We start from the raw sequence: 24,941 nt of genomic DNA on the forward strand, positions 1-24,941 counted from the left end.
CTTGAAGGAGTTGAAGATTTCTGTTGCATTTTCACCCGCAATGGTGAGTAGAAGATCTATCTTCTCAGCATTCGTCACGCCATCTAGGTCGGATGCTACCATGTAAATCTCAAATCTCTGCTTGAATGCACGCCAGTTGGCACTGAGATTGCCATGGTTCCTGAGCTGCTGAGGAACCGGAATCTCGATCATCTTGCCTGAGTGCTGTTTGCTGGTAGTCACGGATCTTGCTGATTTAACAGGCACTACTGGTACCATGTTGTGTTATGTACTCTGGGATAACACAGGCTGCAACTCGATGCAGCTTTGACCAAAAGATACTCCAGACTTTGAAGTAAGTTCAATGTGATTTATTGAACCATTAGCACAGTTCTCTATGAGTCCGTCTCTCCTGCTAATCTTGCTATAGTAACTCAGTCTAACTAACCAGTCTGCTCTAAGCCACGTGGTGGGTGTGATGCTTCTGATCTGCCCCTGTCCTACCCTCTAAGTGTCGCCTGTGGAAAGAGACAGAGCATGTGTGCCCAGTCCTTTTATATGGATTGTGTAATGCCCCCTTGTGGTAATGCCACCTCTGGGTGTCTTGACTGCTCATTGGTCGTGTCGTATTCCATGTGTTCATTAGCTGTATGTCTGCATGTCATGACGTCTCTGGTGCTCCCTCTAGTGCTTACTTAGTCTTAGTGTATTTACATTAACCCCTTGTGTATTTACAGTGATGCACATCACCACTGACCCCACTGACAAAAAGCAATTCTGTCCTGTCAGAGTGAGTCAGAGACATAGGGCTTGAGTGCGTCGTGCCCCTGTCTCGGAGTTTCACTACAGAATTTGATAGCTAAGGAAGATGCATTTGTGACGTGGCAAACCGGTTGATTATCAGCCTGTGAACCCTTCCGGTACACCTGAGGGCAGGCGGGACTTTCCTGGGGCAGTCATACTGCAGAAGGCAACAACGAACCACTGCAGTACTTTGCCAAACATAATCACGGATTGACAGGAATCAAATGAAAGTCCCTGGTCGCCAGCACCCTCTTAGGTCACGGCACGGGGAGAGAAAGACCGAGCCTCTTCACCCGAGTGAGGTTGGCACTGAAGTGCTCAGATGGTAACTCACTCAGAAACTTGTGGGTTCGAATCCCATTCCACAGTCTTTAAAGAAGGGCTGGGGAGTTCTCCCCAGTGTCCTGGCCAATAATTCCCACTCAATCCACATCACGAACAAACATTATCTGGGCATTATCACCTTGCCCTTTGTGGGATCTTGCTGTGCACAGTGACAGCTGCATTTCCTACATCACAATAGTGACCGTACTCCAGAAACTACTTTGCTGACATTCTGAAGGCGTAAAAGATGCTACAGAAATGCAAGTGTGTATTTTTCACTGGGGTACCTTGCAAGCAGCAGTCATTGTCATGGACGGTGGTCTGTCTGTGGCCTGTGTATACACACTGGCCTCCATTGGTGCTTGGGGTCCATTTGCTCCAATCAACTGATAAGAAGATGCTTCCTTCAGCTGGAGGTTGCTGCCCTGCAGGTGGTCCGTCGGTGGTAACTTTGCCCAGTCCTGGTTTAAACAGAGAGCAATCATTTAATGATTTTTGGGAAATGACACTCTGAATATCTGTTGGGTAAATGGTTCACAAAAATATTTCACATCTCGGGTGAAATTGGCATTGTATCTTTGGCAGTTTCTACTGTGATATGGATACACGTCATAGCTCAGCGATCGTCAGTCTATTAGACCGAATGTGGGTTTGATCCCAGACCACAGGTCATCATTCAGGGATACAGAACTTCCTTCCCTGTTAATTGACCATTGGAAAGTCCTTCTTCCTCTTCAATTGTGCCAACCTGTAACTTCTCCAATTGCACTATCTCACCCTCAGCGTTACTCTGGGGTTCAGCTCCTCGGGGATTGTGAACCCGCTCCAGCACACTCCCAACCCGCTAAACACAAGGCAATACAATCCACCTTCCTGCAGCCTCTCCTCCTGATGTAACCGTCAGATCCTGGGAATCCAGCTGATTTTTGTCTTTCCTTGAATACAGAGACCAGGGAACACATTCCATCACAACCCAGCCTAACTCAGGACACAACACTGAGATCCTCCTGATCAACCGGATTTAATCGCACAACATACGCCGCCTCTGCCTGGAAAACAGTCCAGGACTGCATTTATGTTGGAATCCATTCGGAGTTTCCCCAATCGCTGTAGACAGTGCAGTGATGGTAAAGCGAATGAAAGCAATCACCCACTTAGAACCAGCCAATCAGCAATTTGCTGAAGGAACGTTCATTAAAAACAACTGAACAAGATCTGAATTAATTTAAAATGTAAAATCTAAAGAGAACATGACCTATTGTCACAGTTAAAATCCCAGGTTCCCAATTTCCATCCGATCTCTATCCGTCCTGCACGCCAGTGTTATACAGTGACAGACCCCTCCCCACCAGTACTGTAACCCAGTGTTATACAGTGACAGACCCGTCCCCACCAGTACTGTACCCCAGTGTTATACAGTGACAGACCCGTCCCCACCAGTACTGTACCCCAGTGTTATACAGTGACAGACCCGTCCCCACCAGTACTGTACCCCAGTGTTATACAGTGATAGACCCGTCCCACCAGTACTGTACCCCAGTGTTATACGGTGACAGACCCGTCACCACCAGTACTGTACCCCATGTTATACAGTGACAGACCCGTCCCCATCAGTACTGTACCCCAGTGTTATACAGTGACAGACCCGTCCCCACCAGTACTGTACCCCAGTGTTATACAGTGACAGACCCATCCCAACCAGTACTGTACCCCAGTGTTATACAGTGACAGACCCATCCCCACCAGTACTGTACCCCAGTGTTATACAGTGACAGACCCATCCCAACCAGTACTGTACCCCAGTGTTATACAGTGACAGACCCGTCCCCACCAGTACTGTACCCCAGTGTTATACAGTGACAGACCCGTCCCCACCAGTACTGTACCCCAGTGTTATACAGTGACAGACCAATCCCCACCAGTACTGTACCCCAGTGTTATACAGTGACAGACCCGTCCCCACCAGTACTGTATCCCAGTGTTATACAGTGACAGACCCGTCCCCACCAGTACTGTGCCCCAGTGTTATACAGTGACAGACCCGTCCCCACCAGTACTGTGCCCCAGTGTTATACAGTGACAGACCCGTCCCCACCAGTACTGTGCCCCAGTGTTATACAGTGACAGACCCGTCCCCACCAGTACTGTACCCCAGTGTTATACAGTGACAGACCCGTCCCCACCAGTACTGTACTCCAGTGTTATACAGCGACAGACCCATCCCCACCAGTACTGTACCCCAGTGTTATACAGCGACAGACCCGTCCCCACCAGTACTGTACCCCAGTGTTATACAGCGACAGACCCGTCCCCACCAGTACTGTACTCCAGTGTTATACAGCGACAGACCCGTCCCCACCTTTACTGTACCCCAGTGTTATACAGTGACAGACCCGTCCCCACCAGTACTGTACCCCAGTGTTATACAGTGACAGACCCGTCCCCACCGGTACTGTACCCCAGTGTTATACAGTGACAGACCCCTCCCCACCAATACTGTACCCCAGTGTTATACAGTGACAGACCCCTCCCCACCAATACTGTACCCCAGTGTTATACAGTGACAGACCCGTCCCCACCAGTACTGTACTCCAGTGTTATACAGCGACAGACCCGTCCCCACCAGTACTGTATCCCAGTGTTAAACAGTGAAAGACCCATCCCCACCAGTACTGTACCCCAGTGTTATACAGTGACAGACCCGTCCCCACCGGTACTGTACCCCAGTGTTATACAGTGACAGACCCCTCCCCACCAATACTGTACCCCAGTGTTATACAGTGACAGACCCGTCCCCACCAGTACTGTACTCCAGTGTTATACAGTGACAGACCCGTCCACACCAGTACTGTAACCCAGTGTTATACAGTGACAGACCCCTCCCCACCAATACTGTACCCCAGTGTTATACAGTGACAGACCCGTCCCCACCAGTACTGTACTCCAGTGTTATACAGCGACAGACCCGTCCCCCCCCAGTACTGTACCCCAGTGTTAAACAGTGAAAGACCCATCCCCACCAGTACTGTACCCCAGTGTTATACAGTGACAGACCCGTCCCCACCGGTACTGTACCCCAGTGTTATACATTGACAGACCCGTCCCCACCAGTACTGTACCCCAGTGTAATACAGTGACAGACCCGTCCTCACCAGTACTGTACCCCAGTGTAATACAGTGACAGACCCGTCCCCACCAGTACTGTACCCCAGTGTTATACAGTGACAGACCCGTCCCCACCAGTACTGTACCCCAGTGTTATACAGTGACAGACCTGTCCCCACCAGTACTGTACCCCAGTGTGATACAGTGACAGACCCGTCCCCACCAGTACTGTACCCCAGTGTTATACAGTGACAGACCCGTCCCCACCAGTACTGTACCCCAGTGTTATACAGTGACAGACCCGTCCCCACCAGTACTGTACCCCAGTGTTATACAGTGACAGACCCGTCCCCACCAGTACTGCACCCCAGTGTTATACAGTGACAGACCCGTCCCCACCAGTACTGTACCCCAGTGTTATACAGTGACAGACCCGTCCCCACCAGTACTGTACCCCAGTGTTATACAGTGACAGACCCGTCCCCACCAGTACTGCACCCCAGTGTTATACAGTGACAGACCCGTCCCCACCAGTACTGCACCCCAGTGTTATACAGTGACAGACCCGTCCCCACCAGTACTGTACCCCAGTGTTATACAGTGACAGACCCGTCCCCACCGGTACTGTACCCCAGTGTTATACATTGACAGACCCGTCCCCACCAGTACTGTACCCCAGTGTTATACATTGACAGACCCGTCCCCACCAGTACTGTACCCCAGTGTTATACAGTGACAGACCCGTCCCCACCGGTACTGTACCCCAGTGTTATACATTGACAGACCCGTCCCCACCAGTACTGTACCCCAGTGTAATACAGTGACAGACCCGTCCTCACCAGTACTGTACCCCAGTGTAATACAGTGACAGACCCGTCCCCACCAGTACTGTACCCCAGTGTTATACAGTGACAGACCCGTCCCCACCAGTACTGCACCCCAGTGTTATACAGTGACAGACCCGTCCCCACCAGTACTGTACCCCAGTGTTATACAGTGACAGACCCGTCCCCACCAGTACTGTACCCCAGTGTTATACAGTGACAGACCCGTCCCCACCAGTACTGTATCCCAGTGTTATACAGTGACAGACCCGTCCCCACCAGTACTGTACCCCAGTGTTATACAGTGACAGACCCGTCCCCACCAGTACTGTACCCCAGTGTTATACAGAGACAGACCCGACCCCACCAGTACTGTACCCCAGTGTTATACAGTGACAGACCCGTCCCCACCAGTACTGTACCCCAGTGTTATACAGTGACAGACCCGTCCCCACCAGTACTGTACCCCAGTGTTATACAGTGACAGACCCATCCCCACCAGTACTGTACCCCAGTGTTATACAGTGACAGACCCGTCCCCACCAGTACTGTACCCCAGTGTTATACAGTGACAGACCCGTCCCCACCAGTACTGTACCCCAGTGTTATACAGTGACAGACCCGTCCCCACCAGTACTGTACCCCAGTGTTATACAGTGACAGACCCGTCCCCACCAGTACTGTACCCCAGTGTTATACAGTGACAGACCCGTCCCCACCAGTACTGTACCCCAGTGTTATACAGTGACAGACCCGTCCCCACCAGTACTGTACCCCAGTGTTATACAGTGACAGACCCGTCCCCACCAGTACTGTACCCCAGTGTTATACAGTGACAGACCCATCCCCACCAGTACTGTACCCCAGTGTTATACAGTGACAGACCCGTCCCCACCAGTACTGTACCCCAGTGTTATACAGTGACAGACCCGTCCCCACCAGTACTGTACCCCAGTGTTATACAGTGACAGACCCGTCCCCACCAGTACTGTACCCCAGTGTTATACAGTGACAGACCCGTCCCCACCAGTACTGTACCCCAGTGTTATACAGTGACAGACCCGTCCCCACCAGTACTGTACCCCAGTGTTATACAGTGACAGACCCGTCCCCACCAGTACTGTACCCCAGTGTTATACAGTGACAGACCCGTCCCCACCAGTACTGTACCCCAGTGTTATACAGTGACAGACCCATCCCCACCAGTACTGTACCCCAGTGTTATACAGTGACAGACCCATCCCCACCAGTACTGTACCCCAGTGTTATACAGTGACAGACCCATCCCCACCAGTACTGTATCCCAGTGTGATACAGTGACAGACCCATCCCCACCAGTACTGTATCCCAGTGTTATACAGAGACAGACCCATCCCCACCAGTACTGTACCCCAGTGTTATACAGCGACAGACCCGTCCCCACCAGTACTGTACCCCAGTGTTATACAGCGACAGACCCGTCCCCCCCCAGTACTGTACCCCAGTGTTAAACAGTGAAAGACCCATCCCCACCAGTACTGTACCCCAGTGTTATACAGTGACAGACCCGTCCCCACCAGTACTGTACCCCAGTGTTATACAGTGACAGACCCGTCCCCACCGGTACTGTACCCCAGTGTTATACATTGACAGACCCGTCCCCACCAGTACTGTACCCCAGTGTAATACAGTGACAGACCCGTCCCCACCAGTACTGTACCCCAGTGTTATACAGTGACAGACCCGTCCCCACCGGTACTGTACCCCAGTGTTATACATTGACAGACCCGTCCCCACCAGTACTCTACCCCAGTGTTATACATTGACAGACCCGTCCCCACCAGTACTGTACCCCAGTGTAATACAGTGACAGACCCGTCCCCACCAGTACTGTACCCCAGTGTTATACAGTGACAGACCCGTCCCCACCGGTACTGTACCCCAGTGTTATACATTGACAGACCCGTCCCCACCAGTACTGTACCCCAGTGTAATACAGTGACAGACCCGTCCTCACCAGTACTGTACCCCAGTGTAATACAGTGACAGACCCGTCCCCACCAGTACTGTACCCCAGTGTTATACAGTGACAGACCCGTCCCCACCAGTACTGCACCCCAGTGTTATACAGTGACAGACCCGTCCCCACCAGTACTGTACTCCAGTGTTATACAGTGACAGACCCGTCCCCACCTGTACGGTACCCCAGTGTTATACAGTGACAGACCCGTCCCCACCAGTACTGTATCCCAGTGTTATACAGTGACAGACCCGTCCCCACCAGTACTGTACCCCAGTGTTATACAGTGACAGACCCGTCCCCACCAGTACTGTACCCCAGTGTTATACAGAGACAGACCCGACCCCACCAGTACTGTACCCCAGTGTTATACAGTGACAGACCCGTCCCCACCAGTACTGTACCCCAGTGTTATACAGTGACAGACCCGTCCCCACCAGTACTGTACCCCAGTGTTATACAGTGACAGACCCATCCCCACCAGTACTGTACCCCAGTGTTATACAGTGACAGACCCGTCCCCACCAGTACTGTACCCCAGTGTTATACAGTGACAGACCCGTCCCCACCAGTACTGTACCCCAGTGTTATACAGTGACAGACCCGTCCCCACCAGTACTGTACCCCAGTGTTATACAGTGACAGACCCGTCCCCACCAGTACTGTACCCCAGTGTTATACAGTGACAGACCCGTCCCCACCAGTACTGTACCCCAGTGTTATACAGTGACAGACCCGTCCCCACCAGTACTGTACCCCAGTGTTATACAGTGACAGACCCATCCCCACCAGTACTGTACCCCAGTGTTATACAGTGACAGACCCATCCCCACCAGTACTGTACCCCAGTGTTATACAGTGACAGACCCGTCCCCACCAGTACTGTACCCCAGTGTTATACAGTGACAGACCCGTCCCCACCAGTACTGTACCCCAGTGTTATACAGTGACAGACCCGTCCCCACCAGTACTGTACCCCAGTGTTATACAGTGACAGACCCGTCCCCACCAGTACTGTACCCCAGTGTTATACAGTGACAGACCCGTCCCCACCAGTACTGTACCCCAGTGTTATACAGTGACAGACCCGTCCCCACCAGTACTGTACCCCAGTGTTATACAGTGACAGACCCGTCCCCACCAGTACTGTACCCCAGTGTTATACAGTGACAGACCCATCCCCACCAGTACTGTACCCCAGTGTTATACAGTGACAGACCCATCCCCACCAGTACTGTACCCCAGTGTTATACAGTGACAGACCCATCCCCACCAGTACTGTATCCCAGTGTGATACAGTGACAGACCCATCCCCACCAGTACTGTATCCCAGTGTTATACAGAGACAGACCCATCCCCACCAGTACTGTACCCCAGTGTTATACAGCGACAGACCCGTCCCCACCAGTACTGTACCCCAGTGTTATACAGTGACAGACCCGTCCCCACCAGTACTGTACCCCAGTGTTACACAGTGACAGACCCATCCCCACCAGTACTGTACCCCAGTGTTATACAGTGACAGACCCATCCCCACCAGTACTGTATCCCAGTGTGATACAGTGACAGACCCATCCCCACCAGTACTGTATCCCAGTGTTATACAGAGACAGACCCATCCCCACCAGTACCGTACCCCAGTGTTATACAGCGACAGACCCGTCCCCACCAGTACTGTACCCCAGTGTTATACAGTGACAGACCCGTCCCCACCAGTACTGTACCCCAGTGTTACACAGTGACAGACCCGTCCCCACCAGTACTGTGCCCCAGTGTTATACAGTGACAGACCCGTCCCCACCAGTACTGTACCCCAGGGTTATACAGTGACAGACCCATCCCCACCAGTACTGTACCCCAGTGTTATAGTGACAGACCCGTCACCAGTACTGTACCCCAGTGTTATACAGTGACAGACCCATCCCCACCAGTACTGTACCCCAGTGTTATACAGTGACAGACCCGTCCCCACCAGTACTGTACCCCAGTGTTATACAGTGACAGACACGTCCCCACCAGTACTGTACCCCAGTGTTATACAGTGACAGACCCGTCACCAGTACTGTACCCCAGTGTTATACAGTGACAGACACGTCCCCACCAGTACTGTACCCCAGTGTTATACAGTGACAGACCCGTCCCCACCAGTACTGTACCCCAGTGTTATACAGTGACAGACCCGTCCCCACCAGTACTGTACCCCAGGGTTATACAGTGACAGACCCATCCACACCAGTACTGTACCCGTGTTATACAGTGACAGACACGTCCCCACCAGTACTGTACCCCAGTGTTATACAGTGACAGACCCGTCCCCACCAGTACTGCACCCCAGTGTTATACAGTGACAGACCCATCCCCACCAGTACTGTACCCCAGTGTTATACAGTGACAGACACGTCCCCACCAGTACTGTACCCCAGTGTTATACAGTGACAGACCCATCCCCAGTACTGTACCCCAGTGTTAAACAGTGACAGACCCATCCCCACCAGTACTGCACCCCAGTGTTATACAGTGACAGACCCATCCCCATCAGTACTGTATCCCAGTGTTATACAGTGACAGACCTGTCCCCACCAGTACTGTACCCGTGTTATACAGTGACAGACCCGTCCCCACCAGTACTGTACCCCAGTGTTATACAGTGACAGACCCGTCCCCACCAGTACTGTACCCCAGTGTTATACAGTGACAGACCCGTCCCCACCAGTACTGTACTCCAGTGTTATACAGCGACAGACCCATCCCCACCAGTACTGTACCCCAGTGTTATACAGCGACAGACCCGTCCCCACCAGTACTGTACCCCAGTGTTATACAGCGACAGACCCGTCCCCACCAGTACTGTACTCCAGTGTTATACAGCGACAGACCCGTCCCCACCAGTACTGTACCCCAGTGTTATACAGTGACAGACCCCCCCCCCCCCCAGTACTGTACCCCAGTGTTAAACAGTGAAAGACCCATCCCCACCAGTACTGTACCCCAGTGTTATACAGTGACAGACCCGTCCCCACCGGTACTGTACCCCAGTGTTACACAGTGACAGACCCCTCCCCACCAATACTGTACCCCAGTGTTATACAGTGACAGACCCGTCCCCACCGGTACTGTACCCCAGTGTTATACAGCGACAGACCCGTCCCCACCAGTACTGTACCCCAGTGTTATACAGTGACAGACCCGTCCCCACCGGTACTGTACCCCAGTGTTATACAGTGACAGACCCCTCCCCACCAATACTGTACCCCAGTGTTATACAGTGACAGACCCCTCCCCACCAATACTGTACCCCAGTGTTATACAGTGACAGACCCGTCCCCACCAGTACTGTACTCCAGTGTTATACAGCGACAGACCCGTCCCCACCAGTACTGTACCCCAGTGTTAAACAGTGAAAGACCCATCCCCACCAGTACTGTACCCCAGTGTTATACAGTGACAGACCCGTCCCCACCGGTACTGTACCCCAGTGTTATACAGTGACAGACCCCTCCCCACCAATACTGTACCCCAGTGTTATACAGTGACAGACCCGTCCCCACCAGTACTGTACTCCAGTGTTATACAGTGACAGACCCGTCCCCACCAGTACTGTAACCCAGTGTTATACAGTGACAGACCCCTCCCCACCAATACTGTACCCCAGTGTTATACAGTGACAGACCCGTCCCCACCAGTACTGTACTCCAGTGTTATACAGCGACAGACCCGTCCCCCCCCAGTACTGTACCCCAGTGTTAAACAGTGAAAGACCCATCCCCACCAGTACTGTACCCCAGTGTTATACAGTGACAGACCCGTCCCCACCGGTACTGTACCCCAGTGTTATACATTGATAGACCCGTCCCCACCAGTACTGTACCCCAGTGTAATACAGTGACAGACCCGTCCTCACCAGTACTGTACCCCAGTGTAATACAGTGACAGACACGTCCCCACCAGTACTGTACCCCAGTGTTATACAGTGACAGACCCGTCCCCACCAGTACTGTACCCCAGTGTTATACAGTGACAGACCTGTCCCCACCAGTACTGTACCCCAGTGTGATACAGTGACAGACCCGTCCCCACCAGTACTGTACCCCAGTGTTATACAGTGACAGACCCGTCCCCACCAGTACTGTACCCCAGTGTTATACAGTGACAGACCCGTCCCCACCAGTACTGTACCCCAGTGTTATACAGTGACAGACCCGTCCCCACCAGTACTGCACCCCAGTGTTATACAGTGACAGACCCGTCCCCACCAGTACTGTACCCCAGTGTTATACAGTGACAGACCCGTCCCCACCAGTACTGTACCCCAGTGTTATACAGTGACAGACCCGTCCCCACCAGTACTGCACCCCAGTGTTATACAGTGACAGACCCGTCCCCACCAGTACTGCACCCCAGTGTTATACAGTGACAGACCCGTCCCCACCAGTACTGTACCCCAGTGTTATACAGTGACAGACCCGTCCCCACCGGTACTGTACCCCAGTGTTATACATTGACAGACCCGTCCCCACCAGTACTGTACCCCAGTGTTATACATTGACAGACCCGTCCCCACCAGTACTGTACCCCAGTGTTATACAGTGACAGACCCGTCCCCACCGGTACTGTACCCCAGTGTTATACATTGACAGACCCGTCCCCACCAGTACTGTACCCCAGTGTAATACAGTGACAGACCCGTCCTCACCAGTACTGTACCCCAGTGTAATACAGTGACAGACCCGTCCCCACCAGTACTGTACCCCAGTGTTATACAGTGACAGACCCATCCCCACCAGTACTGCACCCCAGTGTTATACAGTGACAGACCCGTCCCCACCAGTACTGTACCCCAGTGTTATACAGTGACAGACCCGTCCCCACCAGTACTGTACCCCAGTGTTATACAGTGACAGACCCGTCCCCACCAGTACTGTATCCCAGTGTTATACAGTGACAGACCCGTCCCCACCAGTACTGTACCCCAGTGTTATACAGTGACAGACCCGTCCCCACCAGTACTGTACCCCAGTGTTAAACAGTGAAAGACCCATCCCCACCAGTACTGTACCCCAGTGTTATACAGTGACAGACCCGTCCCCACCGGTACTGTACCCCAGTGTTATACAGTGACAGACCCCTCCCCACCAATACTGTACCCCAGTGTTATACAGTGACAGACCCGTCCCCACCAGTACTGTACTCCAGTGTTATACAGTGACAGACCCGTCCCCACCAGTACTGTAACCCAGTGTTATACAGTGACAGACCCCTCCCCACCAATACTGTACCCCAGTGTTATACAGTGACAGACCCGTCCCCACCAGTACTGTACTCCAGTGTTATACAGCGACAGACCCGTCCCCCCCCAGTACTGTACCCCAGTGTTAAACAGTGAAAGACCCATCCCCACCAGTACTGTACCCCAGTGTTATACAGTGACAGACCCGTCCCCACCGGTACTGTACCCCAGTGTTATACATTGATAGACCCGTCCCCACCAGTACTGTACCCCAGTGTAATACAGTGACAGACCCGTCCTCACCAGTACTGTACCCCAGTGTAATACAGTGACAGACACGTCCCCACCAGTACTGTACCCCAGTGTTATACAGTGACAGACCCGTCCCCACCAGTACTGTACCCCAGTGTTATACAGTGACAGACCTGTCCCCACCAGTACTGTACCCCAGTGTGATACAGTGACAGACCCGTCCCCACCAGTACTGTACCCCAGTGTTATACAGTGACAGACCCGTCCCCACCAGTACTGTACCCCAGTGTTATACAGTGACAGACCCGTCCCCACCAGTACTGTACCCCAGTGTTATACAGTGACAGACCCGTCCCCACCAGTACTGCACCCCAGTGTTATACAGTGACAGACCCGTCCCCACCAGTACTGTACCCCAGTGTTATACAGTGACAGACCCGTCCCCACCAGTACTGTACCCCAGTGTTATACAGTGACAGACCCGTCCCCACCAGTACTGCACCCCAGTGTTATACAGTGACAGACCCGTCCCCACCAGTACTGCACCCCAGTGTTATACAGTGACAGACCCGTCCCCACCAGTACTGTACCCCAGTGTTATACAGTGACAGACCCGTCCCCACCGGTACTGTACCCCAGTGTTATACATTGACAGACCCGTCCCCACCAGTACTGTACCCCAGTGTTATACATTGACAGACCCGTCCCCACCGGTACTGTACCCCAGTGTTATACAGTGACAGACCCGTCCCCACCGGTACTGTACCCCAGTGTTATACATTGACAGACCCGTCCCCACCAGTACTGTACCCCAGTGTAATACAGTGACAGACCCGTCCTCACCAGTACTGTACCCCAGTGTAATACAGTGACAGACCCGTCCCCACCAGTACTGTACCCCAGTGTTATACAGTGACAGACCCGTCCCCACCAGTACTGCACCCCAGTGTTATACAGTGACAGACCCGTCCCCACCAGTACTGTACCCCAGTGTTATACAGTGACAGACCCGTCCCCACCAGTACTGTACCCCAGTGTTATACAGTGACAGACCCGTCCCCACCAGTACTGTATCCCAGTGTTATACAGTGACAGACCCGTCCCCACCAGTACTGTACCCCAGTGTTATACAGTGACAGACCCGTCCCCACCAGTACTGTACCCCAGTGTTATACAGAGACAGACCCGACCCCACCAGTACTGTACCCCAGTGTTATACAGTGACAGACCCGTCCCCACCAGTACTGTACCCCAGTGTTATACAGTGACAGACCCGTCCTCACCAGTACTGTACCCCAGTGTTATACAGTGACAGACCCATCCCCACCAGTACTGTACCCCAGTGTTATACAGTGACAGACCCGTCCCCACCAGTACTGTACCCCAGTGTTATACAGTGACAGACCCGTCCCCACCGGTACTGTACCCCAGTGTTATACAGTGACAGACCCGTCCCCACCGGTACTGTACCCCAGTGTTATACAGTGACAGACCCCTCCCCACCAATACTGTACCCCAGTGTTATACAGTGACAGACCCCTCCCCACCAATACTGTACCCCAGTGTTATACAGTGACAGACCCGTCCCCACCAGTACTGTACTCCAGTGTTATACAGCGACAGACCCGTCCCCACCAGTACTGTATCCCAGTGTTAAACAGTGAAAGACCCATCCCCACCAGTACTGTACCCCAGTGTTATACAGTGACAGACCCGTCCCCACCGGTACTGTACCCCAGTGTTATACAGTGACAGACCCCTCCCCACCAATACTGTACCCCAGTGTTATACAGTGACAGACCCGTCCCCACCAGTACTGTACTCCAGTGTTATACAGTGACAGACCCGTCCACACCAGTACTGTAACCCAGTGTTATACAGTGACAGACCCCTCCCCACCAATACTGTACCCCAGTGTTATACAGTGACAGACCCGTCCCCACCAGTACTGTACTCCAGTGTTATACAGCGACAGACCCGTCCCCCCCCAGTACTGTACCCCAGTGTTAAACAGTGAAAGACCCATCCCCACCAGTACTGTACCCCAGTGTTATACAGTGACAGACCCGTCCCCACCGGTACTGTACCCCAGTGTTATACATTGACAGACCCGTCCCCACCAGTACTGTACCCCAGTGTAATACAGTGACAGACCCGTCCTCACCAGTACTGTACCCCAGTGTAATACAGTGACAGACCCGTCCCCACCAGTACTGTACCCCAGTGTTATACAGTGACAGACCCGTCCCCACCAGTACTGTACCCCAGTGTTATACAGTGACAGACCTGTCCCCACCAGTACTGTACCCCAGTGTGATACAGTGACAGACCCGTCCCCACCAGTACTGTACCCCAGTGTTATACAGTGACAGACCCGTCCCCACCAGTACTGTACCCCAGTGTTATACAGTGACAGACCCGTCCCCACCAGTACTGTACCCCAGTGTTATACAGTGACAGACCCGTCCCCACCAGTACTGCACCCCAGTGTTATACAGTGACAGACCCGTCCCCACCAGTACTGTACCCCAGTGTTATACAGTGACAGACCCGTCCCCACCAGTACTGTACCCCAGTGTTATACAGTGACAGACCCGTCCCCACCAGTACTGCACCCCAGTGTTATACAGTGACAGACCCGTCCCCACCAGTACTGCACCCCAGTGTTATACAGTGACAGACCCGTCCCCACCAGTACTGTACCCCAGTGTTATACAGTGACAGACCCGTCCCCACCGGTACTGTACCCCAGTGTTATACATTGACAGACCCGTCCCCACCAGTACTGTACCCCAGTGTTATACATTGACAGACCCGTCCCCACCAGTACTGTACCCCAGTGTTATACAGTGACAGACCCGTCCCCACCGGTACTGTACCCCAGTGTTATACATTGACAGACCCGTCCCCACCAGTACTGTACCCCAGTGTAATACAGTGACAGACCCGTCCTCACCAGTACTGTACCCCAGTGTAATACAGTGACAGACCCGTCCCCACCAGTACTGTACCCCAGTGTTATACAGTGACAGACCCGTCCCCACCAGTACTGCACCCCAGTGTTATACAGTGACAGACCCGTCCCCACCAGTACTGCACCCCAGTGTTATACAGTGACAGACCCGTCCCCACCAGTACTGTACCCCAGTGTTATACAGTGACAGACCCGTCCCCACCAGTACTGTATCCCAGTGTTATACAGTGACAGACCCGTCCCCACCAGTACTGTACCCCAGTGTTATACAGTGACAGACCCGTCCCCACCAGTACTGTACCCCAGTGTTATACAGAGACAGACCCGACCCCACCAGTACTGTACCCCAGTGTTATACAGTGACAGACCCGTCCCCACCAGTACTGTACCCCAGTGTTATACAGTGACAGACCCGTCCCCACCAGTACTGTACCCCAGTGTTATACAGTGACAGACCCATCCCCACCAGTACTGTACCCCAGTGTTATACAGTGACAGACCCGTCCCCACCAGTACTGTACCCCAGTGTTATACAGTGACAGACCCGTCCCCACCAGTACTGTACCCCAGTGTTATACAGTGACAGACCCGTCCCCACCAGTACTGTACCCCAGTGTTATACAGTGACAGACCCGTCCCCACCAGTACTGTACCCCAGTGTTATACAGTGACAGACCCGTCCCCACCAGTACTGTACCCCAGTGTTATACAGTGACAGACCCGTCCCCACCAGTACTGTACCCCAGTGTTATACAGTGACAGACCCGTCCCCACCAGTACTGTACCCCAGTGTTATACAGTGACAGACCCATCCCCACCAGTACTGTACCCCAGTGTTATACAGTGACAGACCCGTCCCCACCAGTACTGTACCCCAGTGTTATACAGTGACAGACCCGTCCCCACCAGTACTGTACCCCAGTGTTATACAGTGACAGACCCGTCCCCACCAGTACTGTACCCCAGTGTTATACAGTGACAGACCCGTCCCCACCAGTACTGTACCCCAGTGTTATACAGTGACAGACCCGTCCCCACCAGTACTGTACCCCAGTGTTATACAGTGACAGACCCGTCCCCACCAGTACTGTACCCCAGTGTTATACAGTGACAGACCCGTCCCCACCAGTACTGTACCCCAGTGTTATACAGTGACAGACCCATCCCCACCAGTACTGTACCCCAGTGTTATACAGTGACAGACCCATCCCCACCAGTACTGTACCCCAGTGTTATACAGTGACAGACCCATCCCCACCAGTACTGTATCCCAGTGTGATACAGTGACAGACCCATCCCCACCAGTACTGTATCCCAGTGTTATACAGAGACAGACCCATCCCCACCAGTACTGTACCCCAGTGTTATACAGCGACAGACCCGTCCCCACCAGTACTGTACCCCAGTGTTATACAGCGACAGACCCGTCCCCCCCCAGTACTGTACCCCAGTGTTAAACAGTGAAAGACCCATCCCCACCAGTACTGTACCCCAGTGTTATACAGTGACAGACCCGTCCCCACCAGTACTGTACCCCAGTGTTATACAGTGACAGACCCCTCCCCACCAATACTGTACCCCAGTGTTATACAGTGACAGACCCGTCCCCACCAGTACTGTACTCCAGTGTTATACAGCGACAGACCCGTCCCCACCAGTACTGTATCCCAGTGTTAAACAGTGAAAGACCCATCCCCACCAGTACTGTACCCCAGTGTTATACAGTGACAGACCCGTCCCCACCGGTACTGTACCCCAGTGTTATACAGTGACAGACCCCTCCCCACCAATACTGTACCCCAGTGTTATACAGTGACAGACCCGTCCCCACCAGTACTGTACTCCAGTGTTATACAGTGACAGACCCGTCCACACCAGTACTGTAACCCAGTGTTATACAGTGACAGACCCCTCCCCACCAATACTGTACCCCAGTGTTATACAGTGACAGACCCGTCCCCACCAGTACTGTACCCCAGTGTTATACAGTGACAGACCCGTCCCCACCAGTACTGTACCCCAGTGTTATACAGTGACAGACCCATCCCCACCAGTACTGTACCCCAGTGTTATACAGTGACAGACCCGTCCCCACCAGTACTGTACCCCAGTGTTATACAGTGACAGACCCGTCCCCACCAGTACTGTACCCCAGTGTTATACAGTGACAGACCCGTCCCCACCAGTACTGTACCCCAGTGTTATACAGTGACAGACCCGTCCCCACCAGTACTGTACCCCAGTGTTATACAGTGACAGACCCGTCCCCACCAGTACTGTACCCCAGTGTTATACAGTGACAGACCCGTCCCCACCAGTACTGTACCCCAGTGTTATACAGTGACAGACCCGTCCCCACCAGTACTGTACCCCAGTGTTATACAGTGACAGACCCATCCCCACCAGTACTGTACCCCAGTGTTATACAGTGACAGACCCATCCCCACCAGTACTGTACCCCAGTGTTATACAGTGACAGACCCATCCCCACCAGTACTGTATCCCAGTGTGATACAGTGACAGACCCATCCCCACCAGTACTGTATCCCAGTGTTATACAGAGACAGACCCATCCCCACCAGTACTGTACCCCAGTGTTATACAGCGACAGACCCGTCCCCACCAGTACTGTACCCCAGTGTTATACAGCGACAGACCCGTCCCCCCCCAGTACTGTACCCCAGTGTTAAACAGTGAAAGACCCATCCCCACCAGTACTGTACCCCAGTGTTATACAGTGACAGACCCGTCCCCACCAGTACTGTACCCCAGTGTTATACAGTGACAGACCCCTCCCCACCAATACTGTACCCCAGTGTTATACAGTGACAGACCCGTCCCCACCAGTACTGTACTCCAGTGTTATACAGCGACAGACCCGTCCCCACCAGTACTGTATCCCAGTGTTAAACAGTGAAAGACCCATCCCCACCAGTACTGTACCCCAGTGTTATACAGTGACAGACCCGTCCCCACCGGTACTGTACCCCAGTGTTATACAGTGACAGACCCCTCCCCACCAATACTGTACCCCAGTGTTATACAGTGACAGACCCGTCCCCACCAGTACTGTACTCCAGTGTTATACAGTGACAGACCCGTCCACACCAGTACTGTAACCCAGTGTTATACAGTGACAGACCCCTCCCCACCAATACTGTACCCCAGTGTTATACAGTGACAGACCCGTCCCCACCAGTACTGTACTCCAGTGTTATACAGCGACAGACCCGTCCCCCCCCAGTACTGTACCCCAGTGTTAAACAGTGAAAGACCCATCCCCACCAGTACTGTACCCCAGTGTTATACAGTGACAGACCCGTCCCCACCGGTACTGTACCCCAGTGTTATACATTGACAGACCCGTCCCCACCAGTACTGTACCCCAGTGTAATACAGTGACAGACCCGTCCTCACCAGTACTGTACCCCAGTGTAATACAGTGACAGACCCGTCCCCACCAGTACTGTACCCCAGTGTTATACAGTGACAGACCCGTCCCCACCAGTACTGTACCCCAGTGTTATACAGTGACAGACCTGTCCCCACCAGTACTGTACCCCAGTGTGATACAGTGACAGACCCGTCCCCACCAGTACTGTACCCCAGTGTTATACAGTGACAGACCCGTCCCCACCAGTACTGTACCCCAGTGTTATACAGTGACAGACCCGTCCCCACCAGTACTGTACCCCAGTGTTATACAGTGACAGACCCGTCCCCACCAGTACTGCACCCCAGTGTTATACAGTGACAGACCCGTCCCCACCAGTACTGTACCCCAGTGTTATACAGTGACAGACCCGTCCCCACCAGTACTGTACCCCAGTGTTATACAGTGACAGACCCGTCCCCACCAGTACTGCACCCCAGTGTTATACAGTGACAGACCCGTCCCCACCAGTACTGCACCCCAGTGTTATACAGTGACAGACCCGTCCCCACCAGTACTGTACCCCAGTGTTATACAGTGACAGACCCGTCCCCACCGGTACTGTACCCCAGTGTTATACATTGACAGACCCGTCCCCACCAGTACTGTACCCCAGTGTTATACATTGACAGACCCGTCCCCACCAGTACTGTACCCCAGTGTTATACAGTGACAGACCCGTCCCCACCGGTACTGTACCCCAGTGTTATACATTGACAGACCCGTCCCCACCAGTACTGTACCCCAGTGTAATACAGTGACAGACCCGTCCTCACCAGTACTGTACCCCAGTGTAATACAGTGACAGACCCGTCCCCACCAGTACTGTACCCCAGTGTTATACAGTGACAGACCCGTCCCCACCAGTACTGCACCCCAGTGTTATACAGTGACAGACCCGTCCCCACCAGTACTGCACCCCAGTGTTATACAGTGACAGACCCGTCCCCACCAGTACTGTACCCCAGTGTTATACAGTGACAGACCCGTCCCCACCAGTACTGTATCCCAGTGTTATACAGTGACAGACCCGTCCCCACCAGTACTGTACCCCAGTGTTATACAGTGACAGACCCGTCCCCACCAGTACTGTACCCCAGTGTTATACAGAGACAGACCCGACCCCACCAGTACTGTACCCCAGTGTTATACAGTGACAGACCCGTCCCCACCAGTACTGTACCCCAGTGTTATACAGTGACAGACCCGTCCCCACCAGTACTGTACCCCAGTGTTATACAGTGACAGACCCATCCCCACCAGTACTGTACCCCAGTGTTATACAGTGACAGACCCGTCCCCACCAGTACTGTACCCCAGTGTTATACAGTGACAGACCCGTCCCCACCAGTACTGTACCCCAGTGTTATACAGTGACAGACCCGTCCCCACCAGTACTGTACCCCAGTGTTATACAGTGACAGACCCGTCCCCACCAGTACTGTACCCCAGTGTTATACAGTGACAGACCCGTCCCCACCAGTACTGTACCCCAGTGTTATACAGTGACAGACCCGTCCCCACCAGTACTGTACCCCAGTGTTATACAGTGACAGACCCGTCCCCACCAGTACTGTACCCCAGTGTTATACAGTGACAGACCCATCCCCACCAGTACTGTACCCCAGTGTTATACAGTGACAGACCCGTCCCCACCAGTACTGTACCCCAGTGTTATACAGTGACAGACCCGTCCCCACCAGTACTGTACCCCAGTGTTATACAGTGACAGACCCGTCCCCACCAGTACTGTACCCCAGTGTTATACAGTGACAGACCCGTCCCCACCAGTACTGTACCCCAGTGTTATACAGTGACAGACCCGTCCCCACCAGTACTGTACCCCAGTGTTATACAGTGACAGACCCGTCCCCACCAGTACTGTACCCCAGTGTTATACAGTGACAGACCCGTCCCCACCAGTACTGTACCCCAGTGTTATACAGTGACAGACCCATCCCCACCAGTACTGTACCCCAGTGTTATACAGTGACAGACCCATCCCCACCAGTACTGTACCCCAGTGTTATACAGTGACAGACCCATCCCCACCAGTACTGTATCCCAGTGTGATACAGTGACAGACCCATCCCCACCAGTACTGTATCCCAGTGTTATACAGAGACAGACCCATCCCCACCAGTACTGTACCCCAGTGTTATACAGCGACAGACCCGTCCCCACCAGTACTGTACCCCAGTGTTATACAGCGACAGACCCGTCCCCCCCCAGTACTGTACCCCAGTGTTAAACAGTGAAAGACCCATCCCCACCAGTACTGTACCCCAGTGTTATACAGTGACAGACCCGTCCCCACCAGTACTGTACCCCAGTGTTATACAGTGACAGACCCGTCCCCACCGGTACTGTACCCCAGTGTTATACATTGACAGACCCGTCCCCACCAGTACTGTACCCCAGTGTAATACAGTGACAGACCCGTCCCCACCAGTACTGTACCCCAGTGTTATACAGTGACAGACCCGTCCCCACCGGTACTGTACCCCAGTGTTATACATTGACAGACCCGTCCCCACCAGTACTCTACCCCAGTGTTATACATTGACAGACCCGTCCCCACCAGTACTGTAGCCCAGTGTAATACAGTGACAGACCCGTCCCCACCAGTACTGTACCCCAGTGTTATACAGTGACAGACCCGTCCCCACCGGTACTGTACCCCAGTGTTATACATTGACAGACCCGTCCCCACCTGTACTGTACCCCAGTGTTATACAGTGACAGACCCGTCCCCACCAGTACTGTACCCCAGTGTTATACAGTGACAGACCCGTCCCCACCTGTACTGTACCCCAGTGTTATACAGTGACAGACCCGTCCCCACCAGTACTGTATCCCAGTGTTATACAGTGACAGACCCGTCCCCACCAGTACTGTACCCCAGTGTTATACAGTGACAGACCCGTCCCCACCAGTACTGTACCCCAGTGTTATACAGAGACAGACCCGACCCCACCAGTACTGTACCCCAGTGTTATACAGTGACAGACCCGTCCCCACCAGTACTGTACCCCAGTGTTATACAGTGACAGACCCGTCCCCACCAGTACTGTACCCCAGTGTTATACAGTGACAGACCCATCCCCACCAGTACTGTACCCCAGTGTTATACAGTGACAGACCCGTCCCCACCAGTACTGTACCCCAGTGTTATACAGTGACAGACCCGTCCCCACCAGTACTGTACCCCAGTGTTATACAGTGACAGACCCGTCCCCACCAGTACTGTACCCCAGTGTTATACAGTGACAGACCCGTCCCCACCAGTACTGTACCCCAGTGTTATACAGTGACAGACCCGTCCCCACCAGTACTGTACCCCAGTGTTATACAGTGACAGACCCGTCCCCACCAGTACTGTACCCCAGTGTTATACAGTGACAGACCCATCCCCACCAGTACTGTACCCCAGTGTTATACAGTGACAGACCCATCCCCACCAGTACTGTACCCCAGTGTTATACAGTGACAGACCCGTCCCCACCAGTACTGTACCCCAGTGTTATACAGTGACAGACCCGTCCCCACCAGTACTGTACCCCAGTGTTATACAGTGACAGACCCGTCCCCACCAGTACTGTACCCCAGTGTTATACAGTGACAGACCCGTCCCCACCAGTACTGTACCCCAGTGTTATACAGTGACAGACCCGTCCCCACCAGTACTGTACCCCAGTGTTATACAGTGACAGACCCGTCCCCACCAGTACTGTACCCCAGTGTTATACAGTGACAGACCCGTCCCCACCAGTACTGTACCCCAGTGTTATACAGTGACAGACCCATCCCCACCAGTACTGTACCCCAGTGTTATACAGTGACAGACCCATCCCCACCAGTACTGTACCCCAGTGTTATACAGTGACAGACCCATCCCCACCAGTACTGTATCCCAGTGTGATACAGTGACAGACCCATCCCCACCAGTACTGTATCCCAGTGTTATACAGAGACAGACCCATCCCCACCAGTACTGTACCCCAGTGTTATACAGCGACAGACCCGTCCCCACCAGTACTGTACCCCAGTGTTATACAGTGACAGACCCGTCCCCACCAGTACTGTACCCCAGTGTTACACAGTGACAGACCCATCCCCACCAGTACTGTACCCCAGTGTTATACAGTGACAGACCCATCCCCACCAGTACTGTATCCCAGTGTGATACAGTGACAGACCCATCCCCACCAGTACTGTATCCCAGTGTTATACAGAGACAGACCCATCCCCACCAGTACCGTACCCCAGTGTTATACAGCGACAGACCCGTCCCCACCAGTACTGTACCCCAGTGTTATACAGTGACAGACCCGTCCCCACCAGTACTGTACCCCAGTGTTACACAGTGACAGACCCGTCCCCACCAGTACTGTGCCCCAGTGTTATACAGTGACAGACCCGTCCCCACCAGTACTGTACCCCAGGGTTATACAGTGACAGACCCATCCCCACCAGTACTGTACCCCAGTGTTATAGTGACAGACCCGTCACCAGTACTGTACCCCAGTGTTATACAGTGACAGACCCATCCCCACCAGTACTGTACCCCAGTGTTATACAGTGACAGACCCGTCCCCACCAGTACTGTACCCCAGTGTTATACAGTGACAGACACGTCCCCACCAGTACTGTACCCCAGTGTTATACAGTGACAGACCCGTCACCAGTACTGTACCCCAGTGTTATACAGTGACAGACACGTCCCCACCAGTACTGTACCCCAGTGTTATACAGTGACAGACCCGTCCCCACCAGTACTGTACCCCAGTGTTATACAGTGACAGACCCGTCCCCACCAGTACTGTACCCCAGGGTTATACAGTGACAGACCCATCCACACCAGTACTGTACCCGTGTTATACAGTGACAGACACGTCCCCACCAGTACTGTACCCCAGTGTTATACAGTGACAGACCCGTCCCCACCAGTACTGCACCCCAGTGTTATACAGTGACAGACCCATCCCCACCAGTACTGTACCCCAGTGTTATACAGTGACAGACACGTCCCCACCAGTACTGTACCCCAGTGTTATACAGTGACAGACCCATCCCCAGTACTGTACCCCAGTGTTAAACAGTGACAGACCCATCCCCACCAGTACTGCACCCCAGTGTTATACAGTGACAGACCCGTCCCCACCAGTACTGTACCCCAGTGTTATACAGTGACAGACCCGTCCCCACCAGTACTGTACTCCAGTGTTATACAGCGACAGACCCATCCCCACCAGTACTGTACCCCAGTGTTATACAGCGACAGACCCGTCCCCACCAGTACTGTACCCCAGTGTTATACAGCGACAGACCCGTCCCCACCAGTACTGTACTCCAGTGTTATACAGCGACAGACCCGTCCCCACCAGTACTGTACCCCAGTGTTATACAGTGACAGACCCGTCCCCCCCCCAGTACTGTACCCCAGTGTTAAACAGTGAAAGACCCATCCCCACCAGTACTGTACCCCAGTGTTATACAGTGACAGACCCGTCCCCACCGGTACTGTACCCCAGTGTTACACAGTGACAGACCCCTCCCCACCAATACTGTACCCCAGTGTTATACAGTGACAGACCCGTCCCCACCGGTACTGTACCCCAGTGTTATACAGCGACAGACCCGTCCCCACCAGTACTGTACCCCAGTGTTATACAGTGACAGACCCGTCCCCACCGGTACTGTACCCCAGTGTTATACAGTGACAGACCCCTCCCCACCAATACTGTACCCCAGTGTTATACAGTGACAGACCCCTCCCCACCAATACTGTACCCCAGTGTTATACAGTGACAGACCCGTCCCCACCAGTACTGTACTCCAGTGTTATACAGCGACAGACCCGTCCCCACCAGTACTGTACCCCAGTGTTAAACAGTGAAAGACCCATCCCCACCAGTACTGTACCCCAGTGTTATACAGTGACAGACCCGTCCCCACCGGTACTGTACCCCAGTGTTATACAGTGACAGACCCCTCCCCACCAATACTGTACCCCAGTG

The 24,941-nt window shown here is 53.3% G+C and overlaps 1 protein-coding gene across 6 annotated transcripts in view; it reads right to left on the reverse strand.

Annotated features, from left to right (window-relative positions):
• The window catches only part of mtss1 (MTSS I-BAR domain containing 1), a 292,863-nt gene that overhangs the window by 25,263 nt on the left and 242,659 nt on the right, over window positions 1–24,941 (reverse strand). For 4 of the 6 annotated variants that reach the window (XM_072515391.1, XM_072515392.1, XM_072515390.1 and 1 more), the window contains one exon: window positions 1,395–1,568. The exons of the other annotated variants lie outside the window; for them this stretch is intronic. In XM_072515391.1, the coding sequence (XP_072371492.1) occupies window positions 1,395–1,568 (174 nt within the window). The remainder of the gene's footprint in view (window positions 1–1,394; window positions 1,569–24,941) is intronic. 6 annotated transcript variants of the gene reach the window in all.

This window comes from Scyliorhinus torazame, chromosome 8 (genome assembly GCF_047496885.1).
Source record: "Scyliorhinus torazame isolate Kashiwa2021f chromosome 8, sScyTor2.1, whole genome shotgun sequence".
Classification (NCBI taxonomy): domain Eukaryota; kingdom Metazoa; phylum Chordata; class Chondrichthyes; order Carcharhiniformes; family Scyliorhinidae; genus Scyliorhinus; species Scyliorhinus torazame.